This window comes from Durio zibethinus, chromosome 27, assembly GCF_047325235.1.
Source record: "Durio zibethinus cultivar Kanyao isolate XHJ-2024 chromosome 27, ASM4732523v1, whole genome shotgun sequence".
Classification (NCBI taxonomy): domain Eukaryota; kingdom Viridiplantae; phylum Streptophyta; class Magnoliopsida; order Malvales; family Malvaceae; genus Durio; species Durio zibethinus.
Window position 1 is genome coordinate 15,864,416 of NC_143188.1, and position 18,483 is coordinate 15,882,898.

General features: G+C 32.9%; 1 protein-coding gene across 1 annotated transcript; it reads left to right on the plus strand.

The window, feature by feature from the left end:
• The first annotated feature begins 655 nt into the window (after window positions 1–655).
• On the plus strand, window positions 656–4,109 carry LOC149511050 (receptor-like protein 7). Its single transcript, XM_089756380.1, has 3 exons — window positions 656–1,755; window positions 1,807–2,049; window positions 2,107–4,109. Exons 1-3 carry the CDS (start codon window positions 780–782, stop codon window positions 4,107–4,109), a joined length of 3,222 nt encoding a protein of 1,073 aa, XP_089612506.1. The 5' UTR covers window positions 656–779.
• Window positions 4,110–18,483: the final 14,374 nt, after the last annotated feature.

Sequence of the window (18,483 nt, forward strand, 5' to 3'; positions counted from 1 at the left end):
GTTATTAATCTAATGGTGTCAGGATGACTAAACTTTATTAGAGACCAACAATAACCCATACTATTATAAAGAAAGAATTGTTACAGTAATTATTCTTTTCTCTGAATGCTTATTTAGAAAGAAAATAATTCATATGAGGAAATTGATCGAGGGAACAAAAGGAGATTCATTGAAGAAGAAGAATAAGAAGAAGAAACAAACTTATTAATTAGAATTTTCAAAAAAAAAAAATATTCTATCTAATTCCATCATAACAGAGTTGAGTTGACTGATAAATCTCTGTAAGTTTTACTTTCCTTCATACGTCAAGCTTAGTAAAAATTATAATTGTTTTTTAGTAATGGAGAAATTCCTTCCAACCGATATACATGTAAGACTATTACCTAACTTTAAGATAATTAATTTTTTTTGTACGAATACATAATATGAAATAAAAAATGGGAATAAAATAAAGAATATAGTAATAAAGATTAATTTACAAAAGCAAAACTATTAGCCTTATCATCATTGAAACCCATTATTCATTCTTTAAAATTCAAAATAGACAAGCATTAACCATATCTGCCTTCCATCTATTTTGATTCAACTTTTACAGAAAAAGTTCAAACTCGTACAAACATGTGGTTGGAAAAACACATTTGAGCTTATATCTTGAGATCAAGGGAAAAATATATCTACAATAACAGTACGTAATATGCAGTACTTGTCTATAAATACCTGTATTTAAATCTCAAACTGCACAATCTTCCCTTCATTTTTTCTATAGAGAGCAACAAAACATGAAGAATCTCCATATCCTAATATCACTCATTTTTCCTACCTTATTTCTCTTCTCATGCTCTGTATCTCTTGCGCTATCTTTTTCCCCTCCTTATGCTGATCTCCAAAACCAGTGCCTTGATGACCAAAAATCTGCTTTACTGCAACTGCACCACGATCTTTACTATGCCCCAAATTTTACTTTCTCTTCCAAAATTGAGCTTTGGAATCCCAACACTGATTGTTGCTCTTGGAAAGGAATTACATGTGATGCTTTGGGTCATGTGATTGGACTTGATCTTAGCTACAAAAACCTTTCAGGCAGCTTTCACTCTATTTTCAATCTCCATTATCTTCAACGCCTTAATCTTGCTGGAAACAAGTTTAATACCACTCTGTTTCAATATGAGTTTGACAGACTCCTAAATTTAACTCATCTCAACCTTTCAAACTCATGTTTCCTTGGCCAAATTCCAGCGGGGATTTCATACTTAACAAGGTTAGTCTCTCTTGATCTATCTAATCAAGATTCTTGCTATCAACACCAAATTCTCCATCCATACGAAGAATTCCTCAACTACTATCCACTGCCTTTTGACCTTCAACAACCTCTTAAACTAGAAAACCCAAACTTTAAGACATTGATCCAAAATTTAAGACCTCTTACGGAGCTCTACTTGGATAGTGTGAACATTTCAACTCAAAGTACTAGATGGTGTGAAGCCATATCCATAGTACTTCCTAACCTGCATGTGTTAAGTCTTTCGAATTGTGGTTTGACAGGTCCATTTTGTTCTTCACTCTTAAGACTACCTTTTCTTTCCAAACTTTTCCTTGGTGGGAATTCAATCTGTGGGGATTTTCCAACAGAAGTTTTCTTATTGCCAAAAATACAAAGCATTGACATTTCAGAAAATGGCAATCTTGAAGGTCAGTTGCCAGAATTTCCATTAAACAATACTTTACAGATCTTAAAGATTTTTTCTACAAATTTCAGTGGAAAACTACCAGAAACAATTGGTAATCTCAAGTTCTTGACAACTTTAGATCTCCTTTATTGCAATTTCTTTGGAGAAATTCCATTATCAATTGCCAATCTTACCAACCTTGTGGAGCTGAAATTAGGATATAATAATTTCAGTGGTTTAATCCCTCCATTTCATAGATTAGGAGTTCCAAATCTTTCATACCTTGATTTGATACAGAACCACCACTCTGGCTCAATTCCTTCTTCTTTATTTACTCTCCCATCATTGCATACCCTGTTGCTTGGGGAAAATCAATTGATTGGTGAAATTGGTGAGTTCCCTAACGCATCTTCTTCATTGATTAAAGTATTGTATTTAGGCTACAACAGCTTTAGCTCCGTGAAGCTTGACATGTTCTCCCAACTCAAGAACTTAAGGTGTCTTGACCTTTCCAATACGAGCTTGTCAATTGAAAGCAACATCACAAGCCTTGCTTTTCCCCAATTAGAGGAGCTATACCTAAATTCATGTAACCTTACTGAATTTCCAGAATTCATCAAAACTCAAGACAAGTTGGCTTTTCTAGATCTTTCTAACAACCAAATCCATGGTTTTGTGCCTAATTGGTTATGGAAGACCACTCTTTTATGGTTAGACCTTTCTTTCAATGCGATTGATTTTTCAAAAGAGTTTCCTTTTGGTGATGCAAACTCCTCTTTTCCAATGTTGATTTTTTTGACTTTGCGATTCTGTAACCTAAGTATGTTTCCAGAGTTTTTAAAGAGTCAAACTAGTTTAGAATATCTTGTCCTTTCAAATAATAAAATAAGTGGTGCAGTACCAAATTGGGTGTGGAAGAAAAGTTTGAGGTTTCTGGATCTTTCTAACAATTCTCTCTCGTTTTTGGACCAATTTTCACTAAACCAATCTCTAACTTCTTCACAAGGCTCTTTATCAAGACCTATTTGCAATTTGAGTCAACTTGGGACCTTTAATGCATCCTTTAACAAATTAAGCGGGCCAATCCCTAGTTGCTTGGGCAATATCAGTTCTCTCCGCACTTTGGATCTACAAAAAAATAATTTCAATGGCAGCATACCAGATTTTGCAAAAGCGACCCAATTATATTGGCTTCAACTCAATGATAATAAATTGGAAGGGAAGTTGCCAAGGTCATTAGCCAATTGCACAATGCTCCAAGTTTTAAACCTTGGAAACAATACTCTGCATGACACATTCCCTTTGTGGTTGGGAAAATTGCCCGCGTTGATGGTCCTTGTATTGCGAGCAAATAGGCTTTATGGTCCAATTAAACATGTGAAAAATTGTTTTCAAGACTTAGATGTACTAGATATTGCTTTCAATAATTTTTCTGGTCAATTACCAATTGAATTCTTTCAAGCTCCTCAACTAAGGTCACTCAAAATTGGTGGGAATAAACTGGAAGGAAAGTTGCCAAGGTCATTAGCCTATTGCAAAAAGCTTGAAGTTTTGGACGTTGGAAAAAATATGATACAAGACACATTTCCTTTTTGGTTGGAGAAATTGCCTTCTTTAAAGGTTCTTGTATTAAGAGCAAATAAATTCTATGGTCCAGCTAAAACTTCTGAGGATGAAAATGCTTTTCCAGAGTTACACATATTGGACCTTGCTTCCAATAACTTTTCAGGTGAGTTCTCTATTGGATTTTTTCGATCTTTGAAGGCAATGAAGACAATGACTGATGGCAAGAAAGCTAAGCCAGATTACATTGGAGACAAGCACTACCAGGACTCCCTGACAATTGTGAATAAAGGGTGTGAAATTTTTTACAAGAAAATCTTAACCATCTTTGTTTGTCTTGACCTTTCCAATAATAGTTTCCATGGGAGAATACCGGAGGAAATACAAAACCTCAAGTCACTCAAAGCGCTAAACTTCTCCTACAACAGCTTCCTTGGCCCAATCCCTTCAGCACTTGGAAACTTAACTGAGCTTGAGTCGTTGGACCTCTCCCAGAACAACCTCTCAGGAAAGATTCCTCCACAGCTTGCAAGCCTAACTTTTCTTGAAGTATTGAATCTCTCTTACAACCAACTTGAGGGAAGCATACCACAAAGCTACCAATTTGGTACATTTCCAAACGATTCTTACAAAGGGAACCCAAGATTGTGTGGGCCGCCTTTGCCAAAGAAATGCAATGAAGTTGGTCTTGGAATGCAACCCCCTGAAGATTCATTGGTAGGTGGTATATCTATTTGGAAAATCGTATTGATTGGGTATGGATGTGGTTTGGTGATTGGGTTATCTATTGGATATACAGTGTTGAATGAGATGGGAAACAAATGGATGGATAGGTTTACATGGAATCGGAATAAAAAATGGAGAAGATCTTCTAGGTGATTCCATCAAAACTCAAGTTTCAAATTCATTTGATAAGCATTCTAGAATACTTAATCACTTAAAAGTTTTTTTATTGGTTCTTTCAACTGTAGTTAATTGCCTAAACAAATAAAATTATTTAAATACTCTCGTGCATTATAAGTGTGATATATATAGATATAATTGCATTAATTAATATTTGATTAAAGTGATTACTTTTGAAATTTAATTAAAGAAGATTTTAACTTTGTACGACTCATTTCCTTTTTAAACTTGGCATTGCTTTTAAAACTGAAAACAAAAATTGCCTGCAACCTAGTATATGTCCTTTGAATTCCTAACCTCATTTTATAAATGACAATCATGAGTTTCCTAGTTACTAATTTGTAAAAGACGTGGGTGACTGGCATTTTGAGTTAGATTGGGCTGTCAACCATCTTAACAGCAAAGAAGCTTCCGCATTTATTGTCCTTAATTAGATTGGCTTGGGATGCTCATGTATATTTTATTTGGCAGGAGCACAATCAAACGAAGTTTGGCAGGCCATCTAAAGATATAGAAGCTATTGTTTCAACTATCAGAAGTTACTTTTCGCTTAGTTCGATAACAAGATTGCAGTCTTCAGTTGCACTCTTCCTTTCAACAACAGAAATTATGTCTGAATGTTTTTGGCTTGGTGTTACGGTGCTTGTGTCTCAGTTCTTTCTCTTCTGCTCACCTAAGATGAGTGGCAGCATGTGTGGTTGTATTGTGCTTGTCTTCTGTTCTGTCTATAAGGTGGTGTTTTACTGCAGAGTTATGGGGTTCCCCTGTTGTTCACCCCATTGTGTAACTCTGTTTTTATTAATAATTTCTGGCTTAGCAAAAGAAAAATGTGTCTGAATTGGGGACTGGTTCCTTAATGTTGCTTAGTTTGATTAGGTTGCAAAAGTTAGATTGTTCGTGGACATTTGTAACGTTTTGATAGCTTACTGTTTACTTGTAGCAAGTCTAATGCTTTCTTTGGGTTAATAAAAATCATTCACCCAAAGAAATTCTTAACGAAAATCTTATTATCTTCTAAGCTCTTCATTATTGTTATACCTAAGAGATCATATTAGCAGCCACATAGTAGGTCTTACACATGAAAACCAAGTTTGCGACGTCATCATCTAAAAGGTATAAAAAGTAGAACCAGACCAGACAGATGATTCACTACTGAACTCTCTCTACTCCCTTTAACTGCTTCTTACTCTCTCTCATTTACTTGCTTGTGGTATACCTTACTAACTTGAGCGTTGGGGAATGCCTCAAAATAACATTTTTGGCACACTGACTTTCTACCATGTGATAGGTCACACAAACTCTCCTTCTGAGCTTCCAGTAAAACTTTCGACTATCAGACCAGGAATTACATCAACAATATCAATTATTCAACTCAACTATTTGCAGTGCAGGTATTTGATATAAGCCATGGCATGTACAACAATGACTACGCCTACCACTTTAGCTGCCAAAACTAGAAGTTACATCTCCTAACACAGAAAAATCTTCACAGACCAAGCTCAAGCTAAGATGCTTTATTCCTTTATTAACTGCTACATCACTACAGAGAAAAAAACAACGAAAAGAAAATAACAAAGCTTCCAGTTCCAGGTATCAAGCTCGACAATTCCAAACTAAATTCGATAGTATTTTATTGTCCCTAACAACTATAGATTTGACCATGGCGAGAAAGATTGAAATATTTCCTTTATTATTTTATTCAACTTTAATCCCACATCGTCCTTTGTTTCTTTGCTTCAGCACTCCCACAGACAAAAACAAATGGTTTGTTGTAAGCTTATTGCTATATGATTGATTTGCATGTAGAATAGACCTTGACTAAACAAAAACATGAGGGCAATACATTCAGTAACTTATATATACTCACTTCTCTAGAATTCCAATGAATCCTTTCAGTAACTTATTCTCTATCTAATAGAAATAAAGCGTCATAACTAAATAGCCAATATTCACATTGATGTCCTAAGTGTTCTGATATAGCCACTAATCCATAATTAAAAGATGAAGTAATAGACGACATGCTATCTTTCAATCACTGGTCATTTTATGGGTAGTATTTTCTCTAGTAGCCACCTTGATGCTGTAAACCAGGAAGGTTGTCAAGCCTTCTGACATTTAGCCTATTTTGAGTTTAGCTCAGAATTTATGTTTAGAAGATTGGTGCAGGTAAAAAGATATCTGATGACTTTGGGGTTAACAAAAGCCACATTGGACAGAGTGATCATGCATATACGAAGACTTTGCCGCTAGAGGCTTTCTCCTACAAGTGTCCTCGTGCAGCCCTGAGTTCTTGCTCATTTGAATCCTTCTCTAACTAGAAATGTAAGTATCAACTAGAAAAATAGTTTATTCTTATGAATTCAGTCATTTGAAAATTTTACGGGGAAACAAGAAAACAAAAACTCATGCTAAAAAAGAAAATTTTAGAGGGAAAAAAGGAAACAAAAAAGATTACTATTTCTTGAGTTTAAGTTTAGGTTTGCTAGCTAATTTCACTTTTTTTTTTTTTTTAATGCAGGACCCGTATTTTTCCAGGAAGAAAACCAATCATTAATGTTTTCTATGCTTTGGAATTGGATACCACAAAAAATCACAGCTTCCCCTAGCCATCCCTACCCAATTGAAACTACCTGCAATCCAACATTCTTAAACTCTTTGAAGTAACATCCTAGATCCTACCAGCATGTGTCATCGAGACCTGGATTCTGATCTGATCAGGCTGAATTCAAGGCCATTACGAAGGTTGTGAAGTTGGATGCTGATTCTTGGAAAGTTAATACTGGATTGCACTGCTCTCTCTAGGTAGAAGAAATGCTACTTCATGGGTTAAATTAGATTTAGGAAAAATTAGATAAAGAAAATTTATAAATGATGAAAATTAAATCTTATCTTACGAGAATTCACTTTTTAAGGGAGGTGAATAACTTATTTGAAATAAACTCTATGTTTTTATTCATGGAATATATATTTCATTGTGCAGGTAATTATAATTCATCATCATCAATAAAATGGTAACAAGAGAGCTAATTAATAATAATTATGATTCACATTTATATTATACTAACATATTATGAGTTTGCTTTTGTCTCCTCAATTATTTGAAGAAGTCAAGTCTTCCCTGAGACTTGAGTGGTTTCATGAATCATAAGACACATAAAGCAAAGCAAGAAACACATGTGTACGACACAAAGACAAGAAAAGCATGCATGAATAATGAATTCAAGAAAAAGATCCCATTAATTGTCGTACTATGCAAAAAACAATTATTTTCTCCCTTTCACACACACACACACACACACACACACACACACACACACACACATATATATATATATATATATATATATATATATATATATATAAACACACACACACACACGAGTGATTTCATATCTTTAAGATATTATTAATATTAAGGTTCATTACAATTGCGGGAATTATTCAAATTATATATACATATCATTTTCTTTTTTTTTTTATTTTTCACATTAAAATTTTATTTATATCTCCTCCATCAAATTTTCATTTTCTCTATTTGATTTTTATGATATTTAAGAAAATTAATTATTAGACTTTGGTGTATTTTACATTAAAAACTTAAATTTATTATATAAAACTTATATTTTGAGGTTTTAAATATAAAAATGTATTAAAAAAATCAAAATGATTTTGGAATATACTCGTACATAAAAGTAAAAGCATTTCGTGTTGCAAAATGCAAAGATAATAATTTTAAAATATCCAAATAGGAAATGATAGATAAAGAAAATGAGATAATAAAAGTATAATTAATTACTAATTAGAAAATGAATTGAAAATAAGAAATAAATAACAAAAAATAAAAACTTAGAACTGATGATTGAAGACATATGAAAAGATAAGTATAATCTTGTAAAGATAATAATATGTAGTCTAATTAAACATCGAAGTTGAATACTTATTATTTAATTTTGAACAATTTAAATTAAATTCCCTTTTGAACGATTTTCAAAAAAAAAGAAAAGAGAAAAGTTCCTATTAATTTATTGTGCAGCGTGACAATGGGATTGAAACAAAAAATGCACCAATGATGCCCTTTTTCGTACTCCACTATTAGTGCTTGGTATGCCAATATTCATTCTCCATTTTTGTCTTCTGAATGACTTTGCTTGTAAACAATTACAAAGGCTATAAACTTTAATTAGCATAAAACAACACCAATGCTAAGATAACATATAATATTGTATAGAAAAAATTATCAGAATTTAAAAAAGAAAAATTTTGTGGTCTATGGGAAGAGAAGGTGTTATAGACATGAGAAATTGAACTTTAAATATGTTAGATACTAGTTTCAACAGTAACTATATAAATCAATTGAGATAAATCTCAAATTAAAAAATTATTTTATTATTAATATTTTTTTTATAAGTACTTATTTTTTTTATTTGTTTTGTTATGAGGTAGTTGATGGAAGGAAGAGAGAAATTTCTGACCTTAGACAAAGCAACTTTAGACCAACAACATTAGACAAAGTAAAGCAAGAAACATATGTGTACGAGGCAAGAACAAGAAAAACTCATGCATGATGAATTGAAGACTTATTCATTAATAGAAAATCCCATTAATTTTTGTTCTATGAAAAAACAATCATTTTGTCCCTTTCATATTTCTAATGTTCACATTTGTGACTTTCACTTATTCATTAATATTAAGGTTCATTACCATTAAAAATGATGCTGGTTAATATTTTTATTTGAAGTATTTTAAAATATAAAATATGAATCTATATATTCTAAGTTCATACTATCCAAACCAATATTCATTAACAATATTAAAAACAAAAATAATAAAAAGTACTATACTTATGATAAATTCAATATTATATTATTAATATGTTGTTTTAAAATTTCAATATTAATAAAAAGATTTTGCTATTTTTGAGGTATTTGTATATGAATTTATTTAATTTTCATTATATTAGAATCCATTATTTAATTAAATTTAGTTTTGATTTCCGAATCTAAATCTATTTAAATAAGCATTATCTGCTAAATATCGAAATCATTAAAATATTTGATTATTTAAATTTTTTTGTAAAAATATAAAATAAATTAAATTAAATTTAAAATTCAAGTTCAATTTTAATAAATAACAAATAAATGTTGTTTGTTAAGATTTAAAAATTTTATATATGTAAACGGATAATGGATTCCGATGTTCGATAATATTTATTAAAATTTAAATGGATAAGATATTTGATATTTAAAGAATAATATCAGAATCCTATCCAAATCCATTACAGATATTAAACTTACTATCCAAAATCATAATTATCAATTTATAAATTTTTATCAGAATATAAACAAATTAGATAATACCAAACATATGATTATTTAGTATATATTGTCATCAGTAAATGAAGTCCAAGAGAGAAGCAATTAATCAAATCTAATGAAATGGAAGGGAAGGTGAAGCACGGTCTAAAGCTAAGCTCCTGTCTCCAATTATTTCCTCTGACTTTGACATCAATATACAAGCGAAATCTGAATGCGTGGAAACTCAGTTGCAGCACTTTCACTTTGTTGGCTGAATGTTTCCGGCATGCTTTCACATTTTGCCCTCGTTTCATTTCATTCATACTTTTGCTTTAGAATTTCAGTTAATGTGGGCAATATTTTTACAACATGTGATGCCCTATTACAGCAGGTTTTGCAACAAAAAAAATGCACCAAACGATATCCATAAGACTAAACTTTATCCCTTTTTCTTAATAATTAATCTAATGGTACGGTGCCAGGATGACTAAACTTTATTACAGATCAAAGAATAACGCATACTACTATAAAGACAGAATTGTTACGGTATTATTCTTTTCTCTGAATGCTTATTTAGAAAAAAATAAATGGTAAATATGAGGAAGTTGATGGAGGGAACAAATGGAGATTCAAACTTTGAATTGAAGAAGAAGAATAAACAAAATTATTAATTAGAATTTTCAAAAGAGAAGTGTTTCAGTTAATAACATAATAACAGAGTTGACTTGACCGATAAATCTTTGCAAGTTTTACTTCCCTTCAGACGTCAAGCTTAGTGACAATTTTCATTATTTTTTAGTAGTGGAGAGATTCTTTCCTACAGATATATAAGGAATGATAAGTCTTACTCTTTGCTTTATACTTTGTCTTGGTATGAAGCACGCAAGCGTATTGGTCTTTTTGCTCCCATCTATACTTTTCAAAAATAATAATATTAGCGTTTGCTTTGGTCTAAGTCATTGAAAAGATTAAAATATAGTACTAATAATTACTAAACTTAAAACCCATTCCCAGTTAGTTGGAAGATAAATGACAGCCTTCATTGAGTAAATTACTATTTTTTTTCGTCTTTTTTAAAAGACAAATTTGACTTAAGTAAACTACAAGAAAGATTATTATTCATAGAGTAATGATGGGGCAGGAAAGCTTAGCATTTTTATGATGGGAAGACTTAAAAGTATAAAGCAAAGAAAACACTAAATACCAATAGAAAAGATCTCACACTATAATTATCTTTATGAGTCTAAAATTAAAATATCAATTTTTTATAAAATATATTTTCATGATTTACTTATTATATATAATATTTTTATATTAACAATGTATCAAATATAAATATTTTTTTGAAACAAAATATGTCAGGAGTTTGAAAAATAATTATATCTTTTTGTTTATATCCATTAATCACTCAATCTCATTAAATATGTATAATATTTTTTAAAAAAATTATTGTATATTTATATATTATTTATAATTAATTTTAAAAATTATTTAATATATTTAGGATACAATATGATATGCAATATTACATTCTCAAATTATAATACCTATTTCAATGTAACAATCATGTTGATTTTTTAAAAAACTTTTACTTTGTGGCTTATAATTATCCAAAGTTTGACATATATATATATAACTTTTTTTAAAGTTTATCCTTTTATTTATAGTTAAATTTATAATAAACTTTTATCATCTTTTACAGTAGACAACTTATTAATCATTCTAATGATAACATCTAAATGTAGCATTTCTCCCGTTTCATTTCTTTGTTCATCTTTAACGAAAATGTTATTATCTTTTAAGCTCTTCATTAGTGTTACACTTAAGTGGTCATTTCAATAGCTACATAGTAGGTCTTAGCGACGTTGCCACCCACAAGGTAGAAAAGGTAGAATATTTCCAGACATGTGATTCACTACTCAACTCTCTTTACTTTTTTTAACTGCTTTTTGCTCTCTCTTATTTACTTACTTCTGATATACCTTACTAATTTGAGCATTGGAGCATATACCCGAAAATAACATTTTAATCATCAGATAGAATACATTAATTTATAGTTAGAGAGAGGGATAATTTTTGTTTCTTTAATTAATAATTTTTATTCATACACTCTATTAATGTATGAGTTATTAACAAAATAACTCTCTTTTTAGTTTTTATTTGATCAATAGGAGTTTTAACAAGCAATAAATATTAAATCATAATTATCTTTTAAATTAATCAAAAGAGATCTACTTAAGTTAGATAATGACACGTTGACCCATAATTTCTAATACCTTACATATATGTACTTGTGTGCGTAAAAAATCTACTTACACTAGTATAATTTTTATACATTTTTTTTATACTTGGATCAAAATTTAAAAATATTATTGTAGACACCCAATTGGGTCCAGGCTCAGATCAATTGGGCCTGGCCCAAATGGGTAAGGCCCAATTCAATTTTATCTTGTATTATTATTATTATTATTATTATTTTGTAATATATTTTTGGGTTTATCTTATTTTATTTGTTATTATTATTTTTTTTAAATTATCTGTCAATTTTATCTGATTTTTTCTCGATTATCAGATATTATTTTCTTATTTTTTTTATACTATAATATCTTTTGATTTATCTTTTCTAATTATCTAGTATTTTTTTATTTATTTTGATTTTTATTTTGGAGGGCTAAGATTAAAAGTTGAAGAATCTCACTGTGGAGGGGAATTCAATCAGAAGAGTCCAATTGGATTCAAAGATTGAATCCCCGTCCAAGGAGGAATTGGGATTGATCAGGAACTCTTGATCAACCCCTATAAAAGGCACCTCCTGGAACAGATGAAGAATACACAAGAAAACAGTGAGCAAAGCTACTGAATTTGAGAGAAAAGAGGTGTATAGAAGAGTTTTCGAAGGCTAAAGAAGGTTGAGAAGAGTTAGGATAGTTGTAGGGATCAGAAATAATTTTTTTAGAAATTTTTGACGAAAAATTTTTCTAGAAATTTCTGGGAAATTTCCAAATTCCGGCGAAGTTTGAATTTTCTGGGGAAAATTTCGGCCAACCTTGAAGTTTCTAGCGACCAACCCAGTTTCCGAAGAAGAATCCCAAAAACCGGTAATCTTCCGGCCAACTTCCGGTAAAATTTTCAGATTCCGATGACTTTTTCCAGAATCCGACGAAAATTCCACCGGTGTTCTTCAATTTTTAGAGAGAAGGGAGAGGAAAAAGGAAGAAGAGAGAGAGAGAGGAGAAGGGTTCTGCTGAAAAACAGATGGAAGTGCCTTTTATACCCGCTCAAAACGACGTCGTTTTGGCCTTAAGTAACCCAAAGGATCAGCGCGTTTTGCCGAGATCCGACCCGACCTGAGCGTCGACCCACTTCCTGACCCGCGCGTGCCTGCCCCCTTCCGAGCCGAGCCGAGCTTCCAAGCCCCCCTCGAGCCGTTTCTCTTCCTTGAGTCGAGCCGAGCCGATAGCCGAGTCGCTCCAGGTTTTTTTTTTGAATTTTTTTTTGAATTTTTTTTAAAAATTTTTTTTTTATTAGATTAGATTTATTTAATATTTTTTATCTTTATCTTATTTTTATTTTTGTTTTACTTTTCTTTACTTTTTTTTATTTTTTTTATTATTCTATTTTTTTTTCTAAATAAAAATAAATTTCAAAAAAAGGATTTTTGAGGAAAAGTTGAAAGTATCAATTTTCCTTGAAAATCAAGGTTCCAAAAAATATTTTTGGGGAAAAGTTGAAAGTATCAATTTTCCTTAGAAATAAATTTTCAAAAAAAAAAAAGATTTTTGAGGAAAAGATGAAAGTATCAATTTTCCTTGGAAATCAAAGTTTCAAAGAAAAACTATTTTTGAGGAAAAGTTGAAAGTATCAATTTTCCTTAAAAAATAAATTTTCAAAAAAAAATATTTTTGGGGAAAAGTCGAAAGTATCAATTTTCCTTGAAGATGAAAATTTTTGAAAAATATTTTTAGGAAAAAGTTGAAAGTATCAATTTTCCTTAGAAATAAATTTTCAAAAAAAAAAAAGATTTGTGAGGAAAAGTTGAAAGTATCAATTTTCCTTGAAAATCAAAATTTTCAAAAAAAATATTTTTGGGGAAAAGTTGAAAGTATCAATTTTCTTTAAAAATAAATTTCCAAAAAAATATTTTTGGGGAAAAGTTGACAGTATCAATTTTTCCTGCACAAGAACAATCATTCTTCCCTTCCTTTCAATCTTAATTTTGTTTTTTTTCTTTAAATAATCCGACGACGGAGCCGCTACAAGTGAAACAGTAGTTTTCTTGCATACTCCTGAGGTGAGGGAATTCTCTCAATTTTTTGCTAAAAGTATTAGAGTCAATTGAGAATAATTTCTAATAATTAATTACTTGGTAAAATTTTAAGGCTTTTGGATAACACAAATTTAAGCTGGTACTATCTTTTGATGGGCGTTGTGAGGGTGCTATAACCTTTCTCACACGTAACCGAACTTTCGAACCCTATTCTGGTTTGTAGACCTGAACCTATTCTTTTAGGGACCCTCAAACTTAGGTGTTCTCTAAAAGGACAGATTCTTTAGGTGGCCAATCGCACCTAGATAAAAAAGATTGGTGGCGACTCCCTTAAGTCAATGTCTAACGATAGATCCCCGGATCTAGACGTTATGACAGCTTGGCGACTCCACTGGGGACTTTGAGAGTCAGGCCAGCAAATAATTTGTGTTATCCAAAAGCCTAATAAAATTAAACCCTTTTGTATATATGTATTATTATTCATTCATGTTTATTTACTTTATTGATTATGTCATTCATGTGCATGTGCATAACATGAGCTCTACACCCAAGCTCCGCCCCTCTAGGAGGGAGTAAAGTACCTATTGCTTTCGTGAGGTCTAATGCCTCCGCAGTGGCTAGCGAAATACTCCCACTCAAATTGAACCTTTTTCGCTTGTAGCCTGTAATGGGTGAGGATTAGGGTGCCTTACTAGTCTGTGATGGATAAGGATGTAAGGAACAATTTGAGAACCTTTAGACTTTGACCTTAAAACCGCATATAGTGAACCTTAAGAGTGCCTAACCTATAGATAGAGCCATCACTCTTCCCTTTTAGAATTGACCAAAAGCATAGGATTCATCCCTTTTACTTTGTGTGATGTTTAAAATTACTTAGTTATTTGTTTTTTTTCTGGGTATACTAACCTTTTTCTTATTTCTTTTACATTGGTTCATACGCATATCATAAAGTTGCATAAAGAACATTTGCTTGAAAAACGGTCTTCAACAAATTTTTTTCATAGACACCAATGAACACTTAGTCTGTTCTTCATCAGTATTAGCACCTTGTGGGACACCCAACGAAGTAAGGGCCCAGTCAGAAAAGACTCAAATAAAGATGGGAGATTGCTTGCCAATTGGGTATGATTCTACTCTGTCTCAAGAAACATCTATCCTCCTCAAACAGAACAATTTAGAAGATTTGGTTGGCATCTGGAAAAAGATGAGCCCGTCAAGACATGAGCAATTTTGTCAGAAACATGGGCATATAGCACACCTTTTAGTAGTGGTTGTTGATGATCAGCTAATCAGAGCTGCAACATAATTCTGAGATCCTGCATACAGGTGTTTCATCTTTAATGAAGCTGATATGACTCATACTATAGAAGAATATTCAATCTTATTGGGTTTGCATCTCAAGACTCCTGACAAGATATATGTCAAAAAGCATAAGTCAGGATTTTGTAAAAGTTTGGCTCAACTCATGGGAATAGACAAGGAAGTTGTGGATTCTCATACAAAGAAGAAACAGGAACAGGTTTGCCTACTTTAGAAGTTCTTTCATGAGTTTCTGATGCAACATGCCAATAAAGAACGGGGGTTAGACATATTTGCCTTGGCTATATATGGACTGGTGATCTTCCCAAAGGTTTTGGGACATATTGAGATAGCGGTAGTTGATTTCTTCGAGAGTGTGATCAATGGCTGTAATCTTTCAACGGTAATATTAGCAGAGACTATCAGATCTTTGAGTTATTGTCATCGAAATGGAAGGCGCTTCATAGGATGCATACAGTTATTGTACGTGTGGATGAAAAGCCATTTTGAACAAGAAAATGGTGCTTTCTCGAATATTTACGTCCGTAATCGTTTTCCAATCAAAGAATTCTGCGAAAGTGGGTGGTCAAAGTGGAAATCCAAACAAGAATGGATAACTTTCTTACAAAAGCTGAAAGGCGCCAGGGTGAGATGGTTAGCCCCATGGATGAATCGTGAGCCTATGTTATACTAATGTGGGGATAGTACAGTGGTTTCGCTTCTGGGTTTATGGGGAGTGACGAATTATGCACCACTCCTAGTGATAAGGTAATTGGGGGGAGAACAGTTCATTCCTATGACTTATGGGCTTCATCAGTTAGATTTCTCTTACAGCGAGCCTAAAGCATTTCAGAGGATGAATGAAATGATCAAAGCATGGAAAAATCTCCAAAGAGTGAGTCCTGGACCATTCACTAAAAAAGTCACCCCAGGTTACTTGGTTTGGAGAACAAAGAGAAGATAAGAAATGGTATTCACTTATGAAATCTCTCAACCACCAACAAAAGAAAAACTTGAAGAGACACCATCAGAGTTAGAGCTGGCAACAAAAGAATTTGAATTTGAAAAGATCAAGTTAAAGAAAGAGATTCAAAAACTTTAAAAAGAAAAAGCCTAGTGGAAAGGTAGAGCTGAAAATTATGAAGTTAAAGTTCATAAGATTACTAGAGAACGAGATACAGCTATTGAAGATCTAGCAAGGTTACACCAGGAGCATAAGAGGCTATGTGTGAGAGAAAGGGCCAAAGAGATAACCATTGTCAAGCTGACTGAGGAAAATACAAGACTGAAGCAAGAGTATGCCGAATTGGAAGAAGAAAGTACCGAAGCACAGGCAGAAATTAACATGCTAAATAGTTATTTGAGCGGGCTAAGTCAAAGGTTGGATGAACAAGGAGACCACATTGCTGCATTGGTTAGAGAACATAGAGAATTATCATACCAAGTCTGGTGTGGTAAAAGAGAGAACCTAGGGAGGTAAAAATACATTGAGCACTTAACGACCCAAATTCATAAAGGGGTGCGTAAGGCAAGAGAGATGGTGAAAGAGGCAGAGGTATTAAGACAAGTGGTGGCCCCAGTAGGAGAACATGGACAGCGTCTCTTGAACTTCATAGAAAAAGCCAAGGCCCAGTATGAACAGATCAAACAATTTTATGGTTATAATACTAAGATGATAAACCCAATGTAGATCAAAGTTTTTTAGAATAAATGGAAATTTTTTAGTTGAATACTGTTTTAAGGCAAATGTTCTCTGCATACATGCATTTTTCATTCATTGCATTCTCATTCATTGCACTTAATAAAGTAACCATTTGATAATCATGCAAATTTACTAATTTTGAGGTATGGTACTCAAGGTTCCAAGGATAGCTCCATCTAGCGAGAACCCTACTCATCCATACAATACAAGATCCAGAGCAAGACAAATGGAGGAAAAAAGTTCCCATAGATTTGAAAAGCTAGAAAAAGCACAAGAGAAGATTGAAAGTGAGCTAAGCAAGATTCTGGAGGCTCTTAATAACATGAATAAGGGAAAAAAAGTTGAAGGAAATACAAGCCAACAAGTTCCCTTATTACAAGAAGTGGCTGACCCTTTGTACCCTTCAAGTTTTAGCCCACCTCAAGTTCAGTCTGCCCAAGAAGTCCCGCCACAACACTTTACATATCCAACATATCCTGGAATGCCATCAACTTTCAACCCAGGGCAGTATAATAGCTATATAAATCCTGTCTTCACTGAAAAAGTAGCAGAATCGATTCTTGATTTAGATGATTTAAAAGAAAAGGAGAAGGAAAAGATGAGAGTGGAAGCTGAGGAAAGTTCCAAGATTAGCATGCTAGAGCAAAGGCTAAGGGCTGTGGAAAGATTTAGCTTTTATGGGTCAGTTGATGCTGTTGGGCTCTGCCTAGTTCCTAATGTGGTTATCCCCCATAAGTTCAAAGTACTGAAATTTGAAAAATATGATGGTACAAAATGCCCCAAAACCCACATCACCATGTATTGCAGGAAGATGGCAGCTCATGCACTTGATGAAAAACTTTTGATGCATGTTTTCTAGGACAGTCTTACTGGCTCTGCGGCCAGATGATATGTTCAGCTAGACAGGACTCGCATTCGCTCTTGGAGCGACATGGCACATGATTTTATCAGTCAATATCGACATATCATCGATTTGGCCCTTGATCATTTGTCTTTACAGAATCTAGAGAAAAAGTCAAACGAATCTTTTAAAAAGTATGCCCAGAGGTGGAGGGATGTTGCTTCTCAGGTACAACCTCCTCTGACCGAGAAAGAAACTACAGTGCTATTTGTTAGTACTTTAAAACCTCTCTATTATGAAAAGATGATAAGGAATGCAACAAAGAATTTTGTCGATATAGTAATCTCGGGAGAAATCATTAAAAGTGCCATCAAGAATGGCAAGCTAGAAGGAAATGAAGCATCTAGCAAAAGAGTCCCGAAAGAAGAAAAAAACTGAAGCTCAGGCTGTGAGCTTTGATAGATAACAGTTTAGAGGTTATTCACCCTACCCCTCACCAGAATATCAGCCATATCACCCTATTGTAAATAACACTTCCTTTCACCCATACCAACCATTTACACAACCACCATACCCCCAAACCTATCAAACCTCTAATAGACCCCAAAATACCATGTACAGTCCTAACATTCAACCTACCTCAAGACCACAAAATCGCCCAACTAACCCTACTGGTGGCTCGCGAGAGCAACGAACCACTCATGAGAAACCTGTTTTTGACCCTATTCCCATGACCTATACGAAATTATACAAGGAGCTCTACAACAATCACTTGATTGCTCCAAGTAAATTGGAACCCCTCAAGCCACCCTACCCTAAGTGGTATGATCCCACCACCCACTGTGATTACCATTATGGCATTGCTGGTCACTCTACCGAAAATTACATTACCCTAAAATATAAAGTGCAACGTTTGATTAAGGATGGGATTATTTGTTTTGATACTG

Bases quoted from the DNA above. Each gene is read 5' to 3' on its own strand.
- LOC149511050 (XM_089756380.1), top strand. From the start codon at position 780: ATGAAGAATCTCCATATCCTAATATCACTCATTTTTCCTACCTTATTT. The intron at 1,756-1,806 runs GTGGAAAACTAC...TGACAACTTTAG, and splicing joins GATTTTTTCTACAAATTTCA to ATCTCCTTTATTGCAATTTC. The intron at 2,050-2,106 runs GTGAAATTGGTG...TATTGTATTTAG, and splicing joins TGGGGAAAATCAATTGATTG to GCTACAACAGCTTTAGCTCC.